We start from the raw sequence: 18,899 nt of genomic DNA on the forward strand, positions 1-18,899 counted from the left end.
TGTCTATGCCGACACTAAAACAGCTTCGTACCGGAGTTCCCTTTGGAATCTGAGACCTGTTTTTCCTAAGATATGCCAGGACTCCCAGTATGGTAACAGGGAAAGGAATATGATTCTCATTCTCATGTGTCTGACTTGCCATGATCAAACATTTGGAAGAAAGTAAAAAAAAAAAAAAAAAAAAATTTTTCTTCAAATAAAAGGAGTGATTTAGTGAGCCTCACTGCCACTTGACCAGATCCAACATAGACCAATAGTGGACTGTCTGGCTCTTTAAATGTGGAAGAAAATCTCTTCAATGATTGAAGGAGCCTATGCTAGTGTCCAAATTACTAGGGGGCTCTATTTTTCAATTAACCAATGTCTCTCAGATTTGCATTTCAAAATCATATCTGTCTTATTGAGTAGTAAATAAAGCTATTTGGTGAACTAAATACTATGGACGTTTCCCATACTTGTGAACTTTAGGATTAGGTCTCCTAAAGAGTAGTCATCAAGACTCGAATAGCTTTCTTTAGGCTGTTTTCTTTTAATCAAATTTATCACCATAAAATGGTAATGAATAACAAGGAAGAAATATTTAACTAGATATTAGGAATGATGGATCCAAGTCATGGCACTGTTACAATTATATGATCTTGTACCTAGCTTCTCCATACCTTAAATTCCTCATCCTGGACAAGGTTATTTCTAGGGCCCTTTCTAGTTCCAAGATTTTGTGAGTCTAAGAATTGATTAACTTGCGATGCTATTTGCCTCTACATACCATACATAAATATTAGATTTACCAAGTATTTTTCTTTATAATTTATGTATTCTCTCAATTAGCTCATTAAACAGTCACTATTTTTAAAAAATTCTTTTAGTGGATACCCTAGCAATTACAATATTCGATCTTGACTTATTAGCATCTACCATGCCTTCGTGGTTTTACCACTTCCTGGACAATGAAAAGACCATAGAACACTTCAACTTCATTTACTGTCCTCCTGCCTTTGGTGTATTGTTACTCTGTATTTCAATGACACATACATTTTACTCCCACAAGACGCTGGTTATTGTTTTAAACAGTAGGTGTTTGCTTAGATTTACCCTCATGGTCATCCTTTCTGGTACTCTTCATCCCTTCTTGTATTATCATACTTCCATCTGGGATCATTTTCATTCTGACAAAATAACTCCCTTTACTATTCTTTTAATGTAGATATGGGGTTGAGAGGGAATGATATTTTCTTATTTTTTCTCAAAGAGTGAGATCATGATTGAACTAACTCTGAGGACTCTAAGTGCTAATTAAATGTGATCTTGAGGCAAGGACTATCTTATTCATCTGTGCATCTGCAGTGTCAGGCCTAGAGTAGGTACTCAAATATTTATTAAATTGAAAAGCTCCAGGAAATGACCTGATTTCCTACTTTATTGAAATCACATCCATCTGACTTTAACTTCTTAAATTCCTCTTCGATCTCCCCCTTAAAATTACTCTGAATCTTGATATATCCTCTACTATCCCAGAGGAAAAATGCTCTCCTTTCCAAGCCCGTTTATTATTTTTGCACCTTCTCCCCTTGGCACTTATTTTCTAGAAGACTTTGCCCCTTCAATCTCCCTTGAATATTCTGTCTCTCTTTCTCCATTGTTTTTTTTTTTCTTTTTTCCTACTTACAAGTCCAGGTCTCCTCCTCCAAAAAATCAACACCCTTTTCTGGATTCTGCTACTCCCATCTTTCCACTCTCCAACTTGTCAAAAGAATATTCACTGGTGCCTTCACCTCACCTTCTGCTCACTCCTCAACCTTTGTAATTTTGTGTCCTCCCCACCATCCTATGAAATGATTGTCTCAAAGATCACTGATTATACCTTATTTATCAAAACAACGACTTTATTGACCTTCAGCATTTGGTAATTCTTTTTTCTTGAAACTTTCCCATTGATTCCTGTAGCACTACTTGATTCTCCTACATCTGACATTTCTTCTTCTCCATCATCTGCCCATAATGGAGATACCCTGGGTTGTCTTCTCTGCCTGTTGTTTATCTTATTCACAACCACATTAGCTCTACATAAGTAACTATGGAAACTTTTGTTTCCCTTCTCTTTGAGTTTTACTTTCGAATTTCCACCTACTTGCTCGAGCTGTCTTCTCAGATGTATTGCCTACACTTAAATTTAACTTCTTCGAAGAACTACCTCATTTTCCTCAAAAGAAACCTGCTCTTCCTTTGGTGCTTTCTATCTTGTTTATTTATGTCATCATCTTCCCACTTAGGCAGATTCTAAACAACGCCATCATTTTTGACTTCTCTCTCTTTCTTGCTGTCTACATAGAATCAAGTCCTACCAATTCTACTTCTGTAATGTTTCCAGAATCCATTCCCTTCCTTTTCTTCCCACTGAAGCCATCCTATCTCAGGTCATCAAATCCTCTCCCCGTAACCAGCACCCTAGCATCTAAATGCGTTTCTGCCTTTCTCTTTGTCATGCTGATCCATCCTGCATGCTACGCTGTGACTGAGCATTCTGAAGCACAGCTTCGATCATTCCCCCCGACACACAGCTCTAGTGACTCCCCACTGTCTTCACCGAAAGGGTGAACTCCTGCACACGACATGCAGAACCCGTCCCAACCAGTTCCAACTGAAATTTCCAGTCCTGTCCTTCACTGTGCTGTCAGGCAGTCCGTTCGGGCTAGGCTGCTCACTATTCCCAGCGCGTATTTCTGTCTCTGCTCTGCCTTCGCTCCTCTCACTGCTTTCTCTCTCCTCTCTCTCTGTGACCGTGTGATGTAATTCCCACTCCAAACCTAGTTCAAATGTCACCTGTTCCCTGTAGCCTCTTGGGATTCTTCCTTGTGCTCTCCATGAGTTACCAGAGCCATCTATATCATCCCGTTTACTCCCACCCCAGGATTTATGGATAGTTGAGATACTACGAAATCTCTCACTATATTGAAAGTATTGTAGTAAATACTCATTGATGAGAATTTTTTTTCCTGTGCGTATCTTACATAGTGCTTTGAACTTTTATTAGGCTTTTACTAAATATTTAAAAATTTTCTTTAGTGTACATGTGCTGTTTCTCTCTTCAGACACTGGAGGGCACTAATGAAATGCTTAAATAACTGCTCAGTTCATGAGTTTTTGGTGTTCGGAAGGGCATTGTGTATTTGTGTGTATGTGTCTGTGCATGTGTGTGCATTCACACATCCAGAAAAGGCTATTTAGAGGTTTTCTTTTGTTTTTAAAAGTTAACAATCTACTAAAATGAAGATAAACAGCGTAGTTACTCTTAAACATTTAAGTTCAGATTGTGAATCTTATTATTTCTAAGTTTAGCAAATTTAAATAGTCGCTTTGAAAGAGAATACACATGAATTTTTGGTCCCCTTTGCCATCTTAGATAAATACTCTTAAACATTTTAGATCGCATTTATAAATTTAATATATTTTATTTTCTTTTAAGAACTATAATTGTCTGAAAAATTTTCTCAAGTATCCTGAGTAAATCTTTTAAAATCTAATAAATTAAATTATAAATGTGACTAAGTACTCTTGTGTTCCAAAACTGTCTATAAACTAGTACGATTTTTACTTATTATCACAAGTATAAATTATGTACTCAATTTATATATTTTAAAATTGGAATTATAAAGCTGAGTATGATTCCATTAGGCCAAATTCTCTTAAGTATTATAAAAACTGTACTTTAAATGCTAAGTTTGGACAGATTCCTTATCACCAAAACTTTAATACCCTCTTATTTAATTTATGTTTTCCCCAATTACTTACTGAGCACCTATCATGTGCTGCTCGTTATTCTGATCACTACACAGAACATGAATGATCCCTGCCATCGTGGAGTTTGTGTGGGAGTGAAGGCGGGGGTGAGAGACAATAAACATAATAATTAAGTTATATTTCATGTTGAAAGGTGATAGGAAATATTGGAACAACAGGGAGCATGGTAAGGGGAAAAGGGGGCCACAGATTTAAATAGGGTGGTCCCTTGAGGCCTCCATGAGAAAGAGGCATTCGACATAGACTTGAAGGAAGTAACAGAGGGAGAATGCAGCTATCTGGTGGAAGAATGTACCTGGCAAAAGGGGCCAGAAAAAGAGATTTAGAAAGAGTGGCCGTTAAGACAGAAGGAAAACAGAGTATGGTGTCCTGAAAGGCAGACTGGAAAACGTGTGTCAAGGGGGAGGTGGTGGTCCACTGTGCCAAATGATGATATAGGTCAAGAAAGATGAAGGCTGTGGTTTGACCGTTGAATTTAGCGATGTAGAGGTTTTGGCGGACCTTGGTGAGCAGTTTCAGTGGAACATAGGGATGGAAGCCTGACTAAAGTGGATTTCATGGAGAATGAAAGAAGGGTGCGTACAGGGAGATTCGTCAAAGAGAGTTGCTGTAAAAGGAAGCAGAGTAATGGGCACTATCTGGAAGAGGTGGCTGGTCAAGAGTCTGTGTGCTCTCGTGTAGATTTGTATGTGATGTGAATGATGCAGTGGGGGGCAGTGTTGATGACGCGGGGGAAAGAAGGGAAGGTTGTTGGATCAATGTCTTTAAGTAGGCAGGAAGGGATGGGAACTTAGTGCATAAGACAGGGTTGTCCTTAATGAGGCGCATGGATCGTTCATCTAACTCAGAAAGGAAGGCAGAGTGTATGAGTACAGATGCTTTTAGGTAGCTGGACGTGGTGGTGGAATTTTGTGAAATTTTGCTTCTGAAGCATCCAATTTCCTTAGAGAAATAGGCAGTAAGATCACCAGCTGAGATTGGGTAGGGGAGGATATGCTAAGAAAATGAGTGAAAGTCTAGGCTGGCAGGAGTGTGAATGGTGTGTGCAAACGTGATGTAATTGCTGCACGGTGTAAAGCGCCCACTTAAAGAGTCTTGTCAGGATTTTAAAGTGAGATCAATCAGCATGTGCACGTATGTGTGTGAATGTGCTTGTGTGTGTGTTTTAAGGTGTGTTCAGCTTCGGGGTGCAGGGGCAGAATAGTGGAGTGTTTGAAGTGATCAGGGCTTAGTCAACAAGGCAAGGCAAAAGTGGAACAAGCGGATTAGAGACGTATAGAAGAGAACAATGCTAATGATTGACCGCGCATTTTGATTGGCAAGGAGTGAGGAGAAGTTATAAGTGGGGGTGAGGGACAGTGAAAAGGCAGCAGGATCAACCGATTACCTGTCTCTGTGGGGTTGAATGATTGTTGGAGTTGCATCCTAGAAAGAGCCTGCTGGAAAGTAGGCGGGGGTAATCAGACAGTTTATGATTTGTAACAACAAATCTTGGGTGTGGCCGTGGGAGTGAGTGGCTTGGGGAGGGAGAGCACGGGCAGGGAGTAGAAATGAGACCCAGGGTGTTGGCCAGGTCATCTGTGTGTATGTTGAAATCCCAAAACTTTAAGCAGGAGTGATGTCAGAAAGATTGATGAGCCAAGGACTGAAATGATCAGGAAATGAGGTAGACTGACCCAGGTGTTGGTAAGTGACAGCAACAATGGGACAGTGAGGATGATTCAATATGAGGACATGAGGTTCAAACTAGGAGGTGATGGCTTAGGGGGAAGGAGGGAGAACTATCTGCTGGGACTAAATATGCTTACCCTTTAAGAGAGCACTGTGTCATCCCATATGTTTGGGGTTACCTTCCCAAGATAATTTATTTTGTCTTTTGCTTTCCCAGCTTGCTGAGGCTTTTTAGTGATGTTGACCAGGCTGTGCCAGGTTCTTTGTGACTCTAGTGGAACATGCTGCACCCTAGCAATAGTTTGTAATGGGAACTTCCTTAATTAAAGAATGAGGTGCCCCATAGCCCGTGCTTAGATTTGAGTCACGTGATTATCTAAGTTCAAGTCAGATCACATCTGTAATTCTTACTAAGGTAGCTAGCTACTCCATTTGATTAGATTTTGTATTTCTTTGGCTGGTATATGTAAATGTCTTTTTAGTTTAATACTATGTACTTTTGAACTTGTGTACCTCCCTTTTCTTAGAATTCTATAAAATATCTAATTGAATTCTGGATATCACTCAGCTTTCCCTGATTATTTGGTTAAAGTTTCCAAAATTATCCTTCTGTCATGAAGGAGGCACCTTTGTCTGCTGTTGGCATTTGTTTTCAGGATTTCTTGTTAGGTAGAACATTTAGAGATCATGTTTTCCATGTGTGCATCTTATCTCCTGGGAGGAGGTTCAGCTTGGCTTTTGAGCCTTATTTTATTATTATTATTATTATTATTATTATTTTTGGTGAGGAAGATTGGCCCTGAGCTAACATCTGTTGTCAATCTTTCTCTTTTTTGCTTGAGGAAGATTGTCTCCGAGCCAATCTGTGCCAATCTTCCTCCATTTTATATGTGAGATGCCACCACAGCATGGCCTGATGACTGGTGTGTAGGTTCGTGCCTGGGTTCTGAACCTGTGAACCCTGGGTTGCCAAAGTGGAGCACGTGAACCTAACCGCTATGCCACTGGGCCAGCCCCCAGCCTTATTTTATTTTTAAAAGAGATCTTAAACGAGATTTTCCAAGGAGGCTCAAACCAACACAAATAATCTGACAGAGATTGTGATGAGAATTTTCACTCACATGAACTCATTTTTATCTCCCCAAAAAATCTCTTCCAAAATTTTGTATTTTTCTTTATACTATTTTTATTACATCTTTTTCTCTTTTCGATGGTGTGATTTCCTTTCCTGACTGTAAGGAATCGATACTTTAGTGTTTTCTGTGGCCCCACCATTCTTACTGATCCTTGACAAGGAAAGATCGCCATCCTCTTTGTTATCATTCATTCCAGGGTCTCTATGCTGACCCAGCCAAAGCATTATTATTATTATTATTTAAATTTGCTTCAGAGAAGGGTCCTGAGTGCTAACATAGCATAATCCTTCATAAACTCTTCTGATTGTTAGGAAACACACTAATCTTTATAGGATAACTTAACCTCTTTATTTTTTAATTTTTAAAAATATATTTATTATACAATATATGTGAATCCTATTATCCTTTCCTCTTTGAGTGTTCCCTCCTTGACTATTTCTAACGTGTCTGTGCATTACAGTTGTAGGACATAGGGTCATGTGTGGCTCTCTGATGTGTTCCTAAAACAGAATCAGAGAGAGTCTATGCTGAAGACATTTGAGCATCGCCACATTCATCAGTAATCTCCTCCACAAAATGCTGTATTGCATAACTCAAGGCACCTGGGCAGCCTTCTTCAGGCCTTTAATAATACAGGGCATCCGCGATAATTAGTGGAGAGCACCGCCATCTGCCTGGAGATGCAAATGCTAGGTAATTGACGGGGCTCATAACCACGCAAGCAACCTGTTTGTGCACATCTGCCTTGCAGAATAATTCAGAATTGCATCTCAGGAAAGTGACAAATTATTGCATATCAAGGAGTCACAGATGTCCCAATCACAGTGATAAATCCTTGTGTTCCAAGGGCCTGATGTGTCACCCAGGGATTACCAGGGGCTTACCATATTCTAGTAAAATACTCTGGCCACAGCTCCTTGCATTAAAGTGGAATGTTAGATCCCTGGGGCTGGCGAGGCTGTGCCTTCTCCATGTATCTATTCTTCCCTGAGGAGAAGGCCGGGGGCCTGGGGATTTTCTTGCTTTTAAGACAATAAAGATTGACAGCAGTTCTCCTTTATTTCCCCCCAAAATGTTCCAAAGCGAAATCAAGGGTGGCAGACAGAAGTGGAGGTGATCTCTAAAGTGGCCGTCTCTGCCTCCCATGCATTGTGGACGTGACTGTGGACACGTGCTTGGAGGTGCTGCTTGCACTCAAATCGGGGCCTGATTCTGGGTGCTCGAGCTCAGATTGTGGGGCGCTGGACTTGACCTGTGCTTTCTGCTGTTGTCGGTGGGTCTGGTTTTGGCAAACTTCTCCTGGTTCATTAACTGTATGCTTATACTCACATTTAAATCATTGGTGAAACTGTAAAAGCCTTCTAAACACCAGACTCACCTGCTGGAGACATAATAAGCATAAGTCCGAACGCCTGTGGTGCTTTTCCTGCTGCTTCCACATTCGTGGTTCATTGGGGCTCATGCTGTGAGGCAGGGATATGGCTGGATTCTTTTTGTTTTGTTTTGTTTTTTAAGATTGTCGCCTGAGCTAACATCTGCTGCCAATCTTTTTTTTCTTCTTCTTCTTCTTCTCCCCAAAGTCCCCTGGTAGGTAGTTGTATATTCTAGTTGTGAGTGCCTCTGCTTGTGCTGTGTGGGACGCTGCCTCAGCATGGCCTGATGAGTGCTGCCATGTCGGCGCCCGGGATCTGAACCAGCGAAACCCTGGGCCACTGAAGTGGAGCGCGCGAACTTAACCACTTGGCGACGGGGCCAGCCCCATGGCTGGTTTTTTATGTCCTTTGTACACAGGAAGGGTTGGCTGTGCGTGGAGGGGTGAGCAGGGGCTTGGTGGCCAGACAGACCTGACTCTGTCGCTAACAGCCGGGAGAACTTGGACGTGTTCCCTCACTTCTCTGGGCCTCCCTCTCTTCTTTTGCTTCAGGTGGAAAGCTGCCTCACTTGGTGTCCCGTCTAGGATTCTACCCCATGTGCAACTTTAGGTCCAAAATTTAGGCTGGGCGTGCTTTGTGGTGCCAGCTGCAACTTTTAAATTCTCCTAGTTGTAGGTTGTTTGTGAAACTAGAAATGTCACCCCTGCTTGATTTTTCCTCAGCCAAGTTCATGCCCTGCTTCCTGCCCTTTGTACCTTTAGTGTGAACAGAATATGCATTATTAAAGCAAAAATAAATAAAGGTAAATGCAAATAAAAAATCTTCAAAATGGAAAAAATAGTAGCTACCTTAGAATATTCTTGTGAGAACTCAATGAGATAATGTTCGTAAAGCAGGGATCCTGGCACATCAGCATTCTGGGAAGTAAAGGATTTGCTCAGAGACACGTAAGAAAAAGAAGAATCTAGACTCACACGTAGGTATCCTGAGTCTCAGGCCAGGATTCTTCCTGCTCTACCATGTGGCTTTTCCCAGGATGGAAATGACAGTTACAATTTGAGCATTGGTCCTGTCAAGAGATGGGTATTTTTCATTTCAAGTTTAACTTAACATTTTTTAAAACATAAAGTTTCACTTTTTCCAATCATGCCTGCCAGAAGCAGGATTCCTGAGTTAAAGGCAAAATGAATTTGTAATTTTGATGAATATTTCCAAGTTGCCTCTCTAGAGTTGATACTCCCACCTGCCAGTAATGGATGAGGGTGGCTATTCAGCTCATCGATGGAGTGTGGACTGATTGTCACACTTATGAACTTTTGCCGTTCTAATAGATGAGAAATTGTATGTGAGTTCAGTTTTTATTTGTTTCCTTAGGAATGAAGTTTAGCATCTTTTCATACATTTAAGGGTCATTGGTATTTGTGTGTGTGCGAGATCTATGCATATCCTTGCTTATGTTTCTCTTGGGTTTCTTCTTTTCCTTCTCAATGTTTAGTTGCCCTTTATACATTTGATCAATAAGCCATCTGTCTTTTGTATGAGCAGCAAACATTTTTCTGGATTTGTCCCTCTTTTGTCTTTGATTTTGCTTCTGGTGGTGGTAGTAGTTGCCGGTGTGTGTGTGTATTGTACCGTGCAGAAGTTTATTTTATGTGTTTACAACTCATCGCCATGCAGAAGTGAGTGGAACATGGGCCGTCTTCTGGGAATCTGGCCCTCAGGCTTTGCTGCCAGAAAGCCATCAGAGTTCTTGCTGATGTCCATCTTTAGTGAACTTTTACTCATATTAAACATTCTCATTTCTGAATTCCTCATGTATACTTTTTACACTAATTGCTATCACTTCACAGTGCATCACTTACACACTCCCTGGTGGTATCTTCTTTTCAGATTTTGGTTTTGTCTATTCACTTAGGTTGTTGACTCATGGAGATCAGAGGCCTTGCCTCACACGTCAGTATCTCTCACCATGCCCAGCATGTGCTGGGTAGTTACCGTGGGTTCAACAGGCACTTGTTAAAGAATTAGCAGCCCCATGCCCTAGAGAGCCATGGAGGAGCTCGGGATATGACAAGGGGGATAATTGAAATCTCCATCTCCCTCCTAGCCCAGGTGCCCATTCTGCAGCAGATCCCAGGCTGTGCCACTTGGGTGGGATGGCCATGGGGATGGCGCTAGATCAAGTGACAGCTGACAGAATCCTGCCAGCTTGGCCTTTCTCAGGCTCGTCTGTACTCATCCCAAGACCTCCCGTCCTGGGAGAGATCAGGAATCGACTCATCAGTAACATCCCTCCTTCATCTTAGCTCAGAGGTTTGAAGGCAGCTAAGTGAAGGAGGAAGAATGAGACAGGCCAGGAATTCAAAAGCCATTGGTTTTAATGGGGGCGAGAGGGCAGGGAAGGCATCTGGTGGGAGGATGGTGAGCAATGAGTCACCTTGTCTTCCAGCCTTGGCAGGAGTTGATGTGCGGAGAGAAGAGGAGCCCTGTGCTTCCTCTTCTCAGACATGGTGTCGTCAGGGAGAAGCGTGGAGGACAGGAATGCATGACCTTTGCCTCTCATCCTGGGGAAGGAGAAAGGAGACACAGAACATAAGGAGAGACATTAACAGCCTCGTACCTGTGAAAGTGGGACAGTACTGCCGTTCTGTGTATATGTACAGAGGAGGAGGGAGCTGGGCTGGAGGCAGGAAAGGATCAGAGGGGATGAGCAGTGAAGCAGCCTTTAACCCTCAAAATACAAACGGGCTGGATGGGCAAACCCTTGGTCTCCCCTCACCCTCCACTGTGACCTCTGGCCTTGATGGGTGGCGCTCCTGCTGACCTCTGCTTCTACTTCTTCCGCCCAATCTGTGCCATCAGGTGGGCGTTGGCAGCTGCCTTAGCTCGCAAGTTCTTGGCCTTGGCGATGTTGAAAAGGATGTTCATGATGTTAGTGGGGACGTCGAGGGACAGAGTGAGCTTGGTGCGCCTGTCACTCTTGGCCTTGTCCTGGTACAGCTTCCCCCTGAGCTGTGCTTGGGACAGGTATTTGTACCTAGCGCTTCCAGCTCCACCGCCACCCCCAGAGGCAGGGAAGGTTCTTTTCTCCTTGTCCTCTTCCTCCTCCTCTTTCTCCTCATCCTCCCCTGAGGAGGGGTCTTGGCTGGGCAGGTAGGGGAAGCTTCTCTTGCTCAGCAGGGGTGCATCCTCCAGCTGGCTCTTCCTGGCCTCAGACAGGGCTGTGTTGATGCAGCTGAAGAGGGACTCAGCTTTGTAGAACTTATGGGAGAGACCTGTCCGGGGGGCCCCGAGGAGCAGCAGCAGTAGCAGCAGGAAGTGGGCTGGCAGCAGCATCTCTCCCTGCAGTAGAGAAGAAGAATATGGGGAGGGGTGTGAGAAGGGCTTAAGGCTCAGACTAAAATCCAGTAGGGCCTTGTTAATATTCTACTACAACAGTTCTTAAAGTGTGGCCCCTGGACCAGCAGCAGCAGCAGCATGTGGAAATTTGTTAGAAATGCAAGTAATTCTTAGATCTTGCCCCAGAACTAGTAAATTAAAAATTCTGGGGCCAGCAATCTGTGTTTTAACAAATGGTTCAGATGATTCTGATGATCACTAAAGTTTGAGAATCATTACTCTACTAGTATTGATTAGTTTTATCTAATTCATCTTGCAGGTAACCACTGGCCCTGAAAAATGAACAACAAATATTCTAAGTAAGCATTTAGTAGCCTAATTTGGTTGATTTTAGTGGCCAAGTGACTTTTAATTCTCTTATCACTGATGAGGCTGATTCATTGCACCCCTATCGCTTCAAGACCTTTGTTGGTGGTGCAGTCAGTGTTTCTGAGGCAGATCTTCGAGTCTCGTCCCCTCCTAGGCTGTCGGAGTTTCTTAAGAGCAATGGAGTTGGTTAATTTGGTTGGTTTTCCTATAGAATTTATGAAGTGGAAGTCAGTTTGGTCTCTATGCGAGACTCTAAGTATCTTGCAAAGAACACCTATCGTCTCCCGTGCTTAGGATTCATGGGACCTCAATCCTAAAACTATCAGTTACTTCTAATATCTGTGTGTTCTTGGTTATCAGTTGGACTGAATGAGAGCGATTGTCTGGGACTCAATCCAAGGACACTGATGTTCAAGGACATGCTTTATTGGGAGTGACTCAATGTCTTCTTTAGGTGCCTATTCATTGGCATTTCTAAATGAAAGGTAGGTTGTGCAATGTCCAGGGCTAGCATGAGATACTAGAGGCATGAAAGGATCATAGTCTATAGTGACCTTTTGAATCTACTCTTTTATTTAAAAAAAGAAAATGAAAAAAATCTAAGCCTTACTGTATAAAGTATGTTGTGGCGTCAAAAACATCTGGATCAGTGGCCTTCCCATAGCTGGGACTGTTCAAGCTTTAAGCCATCATAGTTATCAGCCCACTGATCAATAGGGCACAAGAAGACTTTAAATTGCTTTTCAGCGGGGGCGAAGAGCTCTGCCTAGTCTCCGTTGTAGGAACAATTCACAATTGTGTCAGAAGATAATCAGAATTGGGGTATCTGTGGTCACTGGGCCTTAGGAAAATTGTGAGTGAGCAGAATTTACCTCTTGTGTCCTTGAACTCAACCCACCTCGCACCCCGGTCCCCTTTGCCTATTCTGTGGGCACATTCTCTTTCCAGCTCTGAAATAAGGACATAAAGTTCATTTACATCCCTTCATTATGCATGAGAAAAAATGTGAGGTCCAAATGTCTGGGATTTCATCTCATCTTCTCCTGGCATAAGCACAGCTGTCTGTTCTGTCTGCCCCTACATCCTGATACCCCGACATACTCTTGTTCTTGAGTTGCGTCATCAGAATGAACAGTCCTCGGACTATGCTAGGAGACACAGAGAGTGAAAGCTGAACTGCTCCCATTTGGGTGCTTTATCTGAACTTGGAGTTTATGTCATTATCTGTATGAGACATCCTTGGCCTCCACAAAAGAAAACAAGAAAGATGTGATTAGCTATGGAACTTGGGAGAATTCTTTTATTAAGGTAGATTTTCAGTAAACAAGAAAAATTGGACAAGTAAATCAGCATGGGATTCTTCTGGGCTTTAAGCAGTGCTAGGCTAGCTTAGGATCACTTTGTTTTCTGTGGTGACAGTGTGGAGTAGAGGCAAGGAGGGGCTGGCAGTCAGAGGCTGAGTTCTAGCCTCAGCTCTGTAGCTTATTGTCAACAAGACCTTGAGCAGGTCATTTCCCAAGAAACGAGTGGGAATGAACTCAAGCCCGCTTCCAAATTGTTTATACTGAATGGATGGGACTAGAATCAACCCTTTATAAAAATCTTAGCCTAGTTCTCTTTCTAAAGGAGAATCATATAAATCCTTGTGCTTTCACTTACCCTGGACACACACATACACACACCCCAACTTGGCAAGTTTTCTGTAGAAACTTGTGTTTTCCTAGGTGCACTCTACATTGCAGCTACTGCCTTCCTTTTCTTTCTTTCTTATTTTTTTTAAGAAACCAGGTTGTTTTGTTGGCTTGTTCATTTGTCTCGTATTAAAAAATTTTGGAGTTTATTTTATCTAAACTATCTATGTGATCCAAGTGTATGAACTAGCTTCATGTGGGCCTGTTGTGTTGTGCAGTGAAAGCAATGCAGACTTGTGTTAGATAGACGTAGCTTCTGATTCCATCTTTGTCCTTATTCACCTGACAGCCTTGGGCAGATTACTTAACTTCTGTGAATTTCAACTTCCTCATCTGTTAAATGGGGACACCAATAACTCCCTCATAAAGGTTAAGTGAAAAATTAAATTAAAAAGGAAAAGCTTTTGGTCTAACCACATACTTAATAAAGAAGGCTGGTTCATATCAGTTTATACATAAATAATCCCCAGGTCCTAATAGGATGAGATTCAGTTCACACAAAATCATTTCAGAAGTGATATATCTCCATCTCCATCTCGATCTCCATCTCCATCATCTCCATCTCTATCTCTATCTATCTAAATCAACTATATCTACATCTAAAGCTACATCTACGTCTTCATCTATATTTGCCAGGTAATTTGATCCAGTAATTTGATCCTGCAGACCAATATCCTTCTTGTGTTGTACTTCTGGCTTTTATTTTTGGCTATACATTACCCTCTCCACCCTAATCCAGGCAGGTTCTTCTTGCCTTGAACTCAGTCTAAGTAAAGGTTCTCCAGCCTCAGAGTGATTCAGAATCATGTGAAGGGATTGTTCAAACACAGACTGCTGGGTCCCATCCCAAGAGTTTCCGAATCAGTAGGTTTGGGACGAGGGCTGAGAATTTGCATTTCTAACACGTTCCTAGAGGAGGCTGATGCTGGGGGTCCACGGACACACTTTGAGTACCACCTTTCTCACTATTCCATTCCTTGTCTGAGCTCCTTAGAATCGTGTGCCAAATTCCAGAGGACATTTTACAGGGCTGTATGTACTGTCTCTATGTATGTATGTACTGTATGTATGTACTGTATGTACTGTACTGTGGCAAAACAGACTTATTCTTTCTTTAAACATTGTGTTCAATAACCAGACTTGCGACTTTTTCACTTTTGGAGGATTCAGTTAGTTGTTTCTGTGTAAATATAGTATGAATCACGGTTTTAGCTGCCTTATACCTGGGGGGCATCTTAAAGCTTGGCAGCAATTTCAAAGCATTTGTTAAGCCTGAAAGGATTTAAAAAACCACAAACCAATTCACAGAGAAAGGGTTAATACTGATGGGAGAGTTGTGGAGAAACCTCCTCTCCATCACTCCACCCATTTGTCCCCGGCTCCTTTCACAGACCGACCCGGTCCTCACTCAGCACTAAATGCTCTGGGTTCCAATATTTCCATCTGTGAGATCAAGGGGTTGAATTTGAGATTCTCTCTTTCTTTTGTTTAGCTTTGTTTGGGGTTTGCACGGTAAAGGAAAACTCTCCACAAAGATAAGGGTCCTTTGCTCCTCACTAAGGCTAATTCCTAAGCAAGTTTCTCCTCTGACATTCTTTGGGTTCTTCTGCCATGATCCTAGTGAAACAACCGAAAGGTTTAGGAAGTCCCCGCTCCCTGCTGTGAAAATGATTGACGCCCATCTAGTTGGAATGAGGGGTAAAGCTCTAGTTTTTTCTCCTTAGGCTACCTGAAACTCCGCTATTCTTTTTGGGTTGTAAGGGCAGTATTTCTCCAGGGGCTTTAAAGAAACACAGTGCCTCCAAGATCTGTGAGAGTCACGCCCTAGGATGGAGGCAGTGAGCGACCTGGGCCGGCCTCACATTCAGAGCACCCGCAAGGGAGAGAACTCAAAGGGAGGGAGTGCTGGCGGTGAAGCCAGAAGGCAAACGTGCTGACTCCACAGCTCTGCCCACTGCCCGCCCCGCTTTCCAGCAGCGAGGAAGGCATCATTCTCCATTTTACCCTGTCTGTCTGCACACACCAGTAAGAAGTTGTATAAAAAGACATTTTCTAAACCGCGGCTGCAGAAACTGGGGAAACTTTAAGCATTTCAAAGGTATTATAGTAAGGAGCTCTTCTTGTTGACTCATGCAAGTGTTGCATGTAACACATGCACACACAGACCTCTGAACAATTCACCCTCAAAGTGAGCAGTCAGCGTTTATACAGGAAAGGCTTTTCCCCTGAAGAGAGAGGAACAGCCAGGAGAAAGTTGACATGTTAAAGATAACACTGGTCATTGGCAGTATTTATATTCATTTTCTTATTTCACCCATTCTCAGAAGTGGGGGGTGTGTGTGCATTTGATAGATTGCTATGTTTGAGGAGAAAACTGCAAACAGGATTTCTCAGGAAACTTGGAAATCAAATGGAGACATCAAATGTCCATCTTTACAGTCCCTCCTCTTCTCGGGCGGCACCTAAACGTTGCAGGTGTCTGTCCCCTTCCTCCAGTGTCCCCAGTGTAGCAAGTGGGAAAGGACTCTGGGCTTTGAGGCCAGAGGACCTTGTTTAAAACCTCGTTCATCCTCTTACTTTCCTTGAGTGACTCAGTTAACCTCTCAGTTGCCGTATCCTAAAAAGGAGACATTACCTGCCTCAGAGGTGTATCAAGAGAATGTAAGGAGATGATAAGGGTGAAAGATCTGGCACTTGGTAAGCAGTAAATGCAAGCATCCTCCTCCCCCCGCATGCAGTGGGGAATAATATCCTGTAGTTTCTATTTCCTCCTCCTCGTCCCCAATTATCAACTATTACCAAGGACTGCTTTTCGTGTTCACATCTGAACTCTTTTGAGAAAAATAGGTTGTAAGAACCAATCTAACACCTTTTGCAAAGCAGGACTCTCTGTACCAACAAGAGGAGGATCATTTTGCCCCTTAAGAAATTTCCCCATGGTCTCTTTGGGGCCAATTTCTCCTTATTTAAAACATAGCCTGTGGTGTCCAGCAGTGTGTTCCCTTGGGCTGGCACCCAGGGTGCTTGCAACTCTCATCTCTCACCCCTATCCAGTCCCCAGCACCTCCTGACTAATTTAGGGCAAATAAATACATCCTTTATGAAGAAGTCCCCAGTCAAAGTCTTACCCGAGAGTGGACTTCCCTCCGGTGGATGCTCAGTGAGGTGGGCGGCAGCTTCAGGACCAGGAGGTCTGCCCCAGGAACATCCCCCTTAACTTCTGTGTCCACTGGGGTCACCGGCTCCTTCTTTTCTTGTATTAGTGGTCAGTGGGCTGAGATATTTCCTCTCTATGGAAACTGCTCTGCTCCCTCATGTATATATATAAAAGTGACAGATCACAGGGTGGATCGTAATTCCAGACGTGGTGTCTACACTGGGATGAGATTTTGTTTAAAATACAACCAGAAGCAGCTGTCAACGTCAGAGCTGACAGGCACTCTGTACCCTTGACCCCTCCTCCCGCCCAGCCCTCCCATTACCTCCCACTTCTCCTCCACCCTGGCAACTTGCTTCATTGATAAAAAGAAAAAACATTCTGTTAAACTGAGAAGCAGTTTCTTTGAGTAGTTTTGTTACTGATCTTAGTTCTTACTAATTTCAGCCTTCCTGCTTCTCCATCACTCTACCCCTTCCTTTAGAAATCTGGAGTCAGGACCCATATTGAAAGTAGAGAAGGCAGCTTGGAGTTCTTCTCTTGTCTTGTAATTCATGTGGGTTCTGATGCACAGTTTTTATCTCTGGCTACTCACAAAGCTTTATATGCTTGTGTTTATCAGAGGGCTCGCAAAGGGGCAGGCACAATAAACCAAGATTTTTGATGGGAAGTCACTTGAATTTTACCTATTTTTATTCATCCATTCATCCAATATTTTTTGAGCACCTGTTGCGTGCCAGGTGTTGCCAGAGCCCTCAGGAATTCAAAGAAGTTGAGACCTGTGTTCTGATAGGGCATTCACAGCCTAATTTCAGCACAGCAAATGCCATATTTAGAGGGAGGAGATTCCCTGTCCTGGAGACTCAAGACAGGTAATGTGCGTGCCTGGAGAGCAGGGCAGAGGGATTTCAGACAGAAAGGAGGTTTGGGGTGGAGAGACCCACTGCGGAGAAGGACTAGTGGGAAGGAAGATGGGTGGGCAGTGGGGCCTAGTAGGCTGGATTCACACTGGAAAGTTTGGATTTTCTTCCAAATGTAATGGCGGACATGTTGGGGAATTAGTCACGTGACCCCCTTATTTCACAGATGAGGGTGCTGAGCCTGTGGGAGAACTCACTCACCAGGGATCACGCAGGTACTTGGAGGCAGAGTCAGGGCGAGACTCCAGGTCTAACGTGGGCCCAGAGCTCTTTTCACATCTATCTTGAACCTCAGGCTTAGCTGTTATGAAGGGCCAGGCAAGACCCATGCTCTCTCCAGGCTTTCGTCCTGGACCTCGACTCCTCATCCTGAACAGGCACTCTTCCCTCTTGGAATTCCTCTAGATGAAGAGGTCGGTGGACTTCTGGATTTCTTGAAACTCTTTAATGCTCACAAGTATTCCGTGGACCAAACAGAAAACCTTCGTTGAGAAGGACTCCAAGCCGCCCACAGTTTCAATCTTCATCAGGAGACATGGGATTGGACCTCACCCCTGCTCCTTCTTCCTCAGCTGCCTGGCTGGGATTCTTTTGAGATTAGTTGCCACATGAAACTAGGAGATCTAATCCAGGTTCATTCATTCATTTGTTCATTCATTCATATATTCTAGTCTTTGGGAGAAGGTTTTTTTCCTTTCCCCCATTTCAGATGATTAGGCAGTAATGGGATTTGTGTAGGTTGAGGGGTAGATAGCTGGAAACCCAAGTTTAACTCCCTTCTCTGCCTTTATGAGCTCCAGGACACCAGGGAGGCGGTCTTGTGAAGTCACCAAACATCCCGAGAGTGGGGATTCTCCACCTTGGCGCTATTGGCATTGTGGGACAGATAATGTTGTCAAGGGGGCTGTCCTGAGCATTGTAGGATGTTTAGCAGCATCCCTCTACCTAGTGGATGCCAGCAGCACACCATCCCCTGCCCAGTTGCGACAACAAAAAATGTTTCCAATGTGTCCCCTGGGGGCAAAATTGCCCCCAATTGAGAACCACTGCCCCAGAGTATGGAATTTAGAAAGAGAGACAATAAACATTGGTTTCTTTTCTTGCTGATCTGCCCTGTCTCCTCTCAGTTTCCTAGAAAACCTCCCCACCTGAGTCCAAAGCTCCACAGTATTGACCATCTTGGTGTCAGTGGCTGGTGGCTGTCCCCTGAGCCCACTGTCCCCTTTTCAGACAGAGACAGGCTCCTCGGTTCCCACTGGCCCATCCTGGGGTGGCTGTGGGACTGGCCAATGGCTCCCACGAGCTCTCAGCATGTGAGTAGCTAGCTCGATCCCCAGTGGGATCACCAGTAGGTGAGTAGTAGGACAATCCCCAAAGGAGCATCACAGACCTGGGTGGTGGTTAAGGATGCAGCCTTAAAGGTACTTTTCTTAGAGATTGAAACC

At 43.4% G+C, this 18,899-nt stretch overlaps 1 protein-coding gene across 1 annotated transcript; it reads right to left on the reverse strand.

The window, feature by feature from the left end:
- Positions 1-10,338: 10,338 nt before the first annotated feature.
- Positions 10,339-16,758, reverse strand: UCN3 (urocortin 3). Its single transcript, XM_001500554.5, has 3 exons — positions 16,506-16,758; positions 10,803-11,320; positions 10,339-10,542 (listed from the first exon to the last, which is right to left on the reverse strand). Exon 2 carries the CDS (start codon positions 11,312-11,314, stop codon positions 10,811-10,813), a length of 504 nt encoding a protein of 167 aa, XP_001500604.1. The 5' UTR covers positions 11,315-11,320; positions 16,506-16,758; the 3' UTR covers positions 10,339-10,542; positions 10,803-10,810.
- Between the last annotated feature and the right edge of the window lie 2,141 nt (positions 16,759-18,899).

This window comes from Equus caballus, chromosome 29 (genome assembly GCF_041296265.1).
Source record: "Equus caballus isolate H_3958 breed thoroughbred chromosome 29, TB-T2T, whole genome shotgun sequence".
NCBI classification, from domain to species: domain Eukaryota; kingdom Metazoa; phylum Chordata; class Mammalia; order Perissodactyla; family Equidae; genus Equus; species Equus caballus.

Coding starts and splice junctions, on each gene's coding strand:
- UCN3 (XM_001500554.5), bottom strand. CDS start 11,314: ATGCTGCTGCCAGCCCACTTCCTGCTGCTACTGCTGCTGCTCCTCGGG.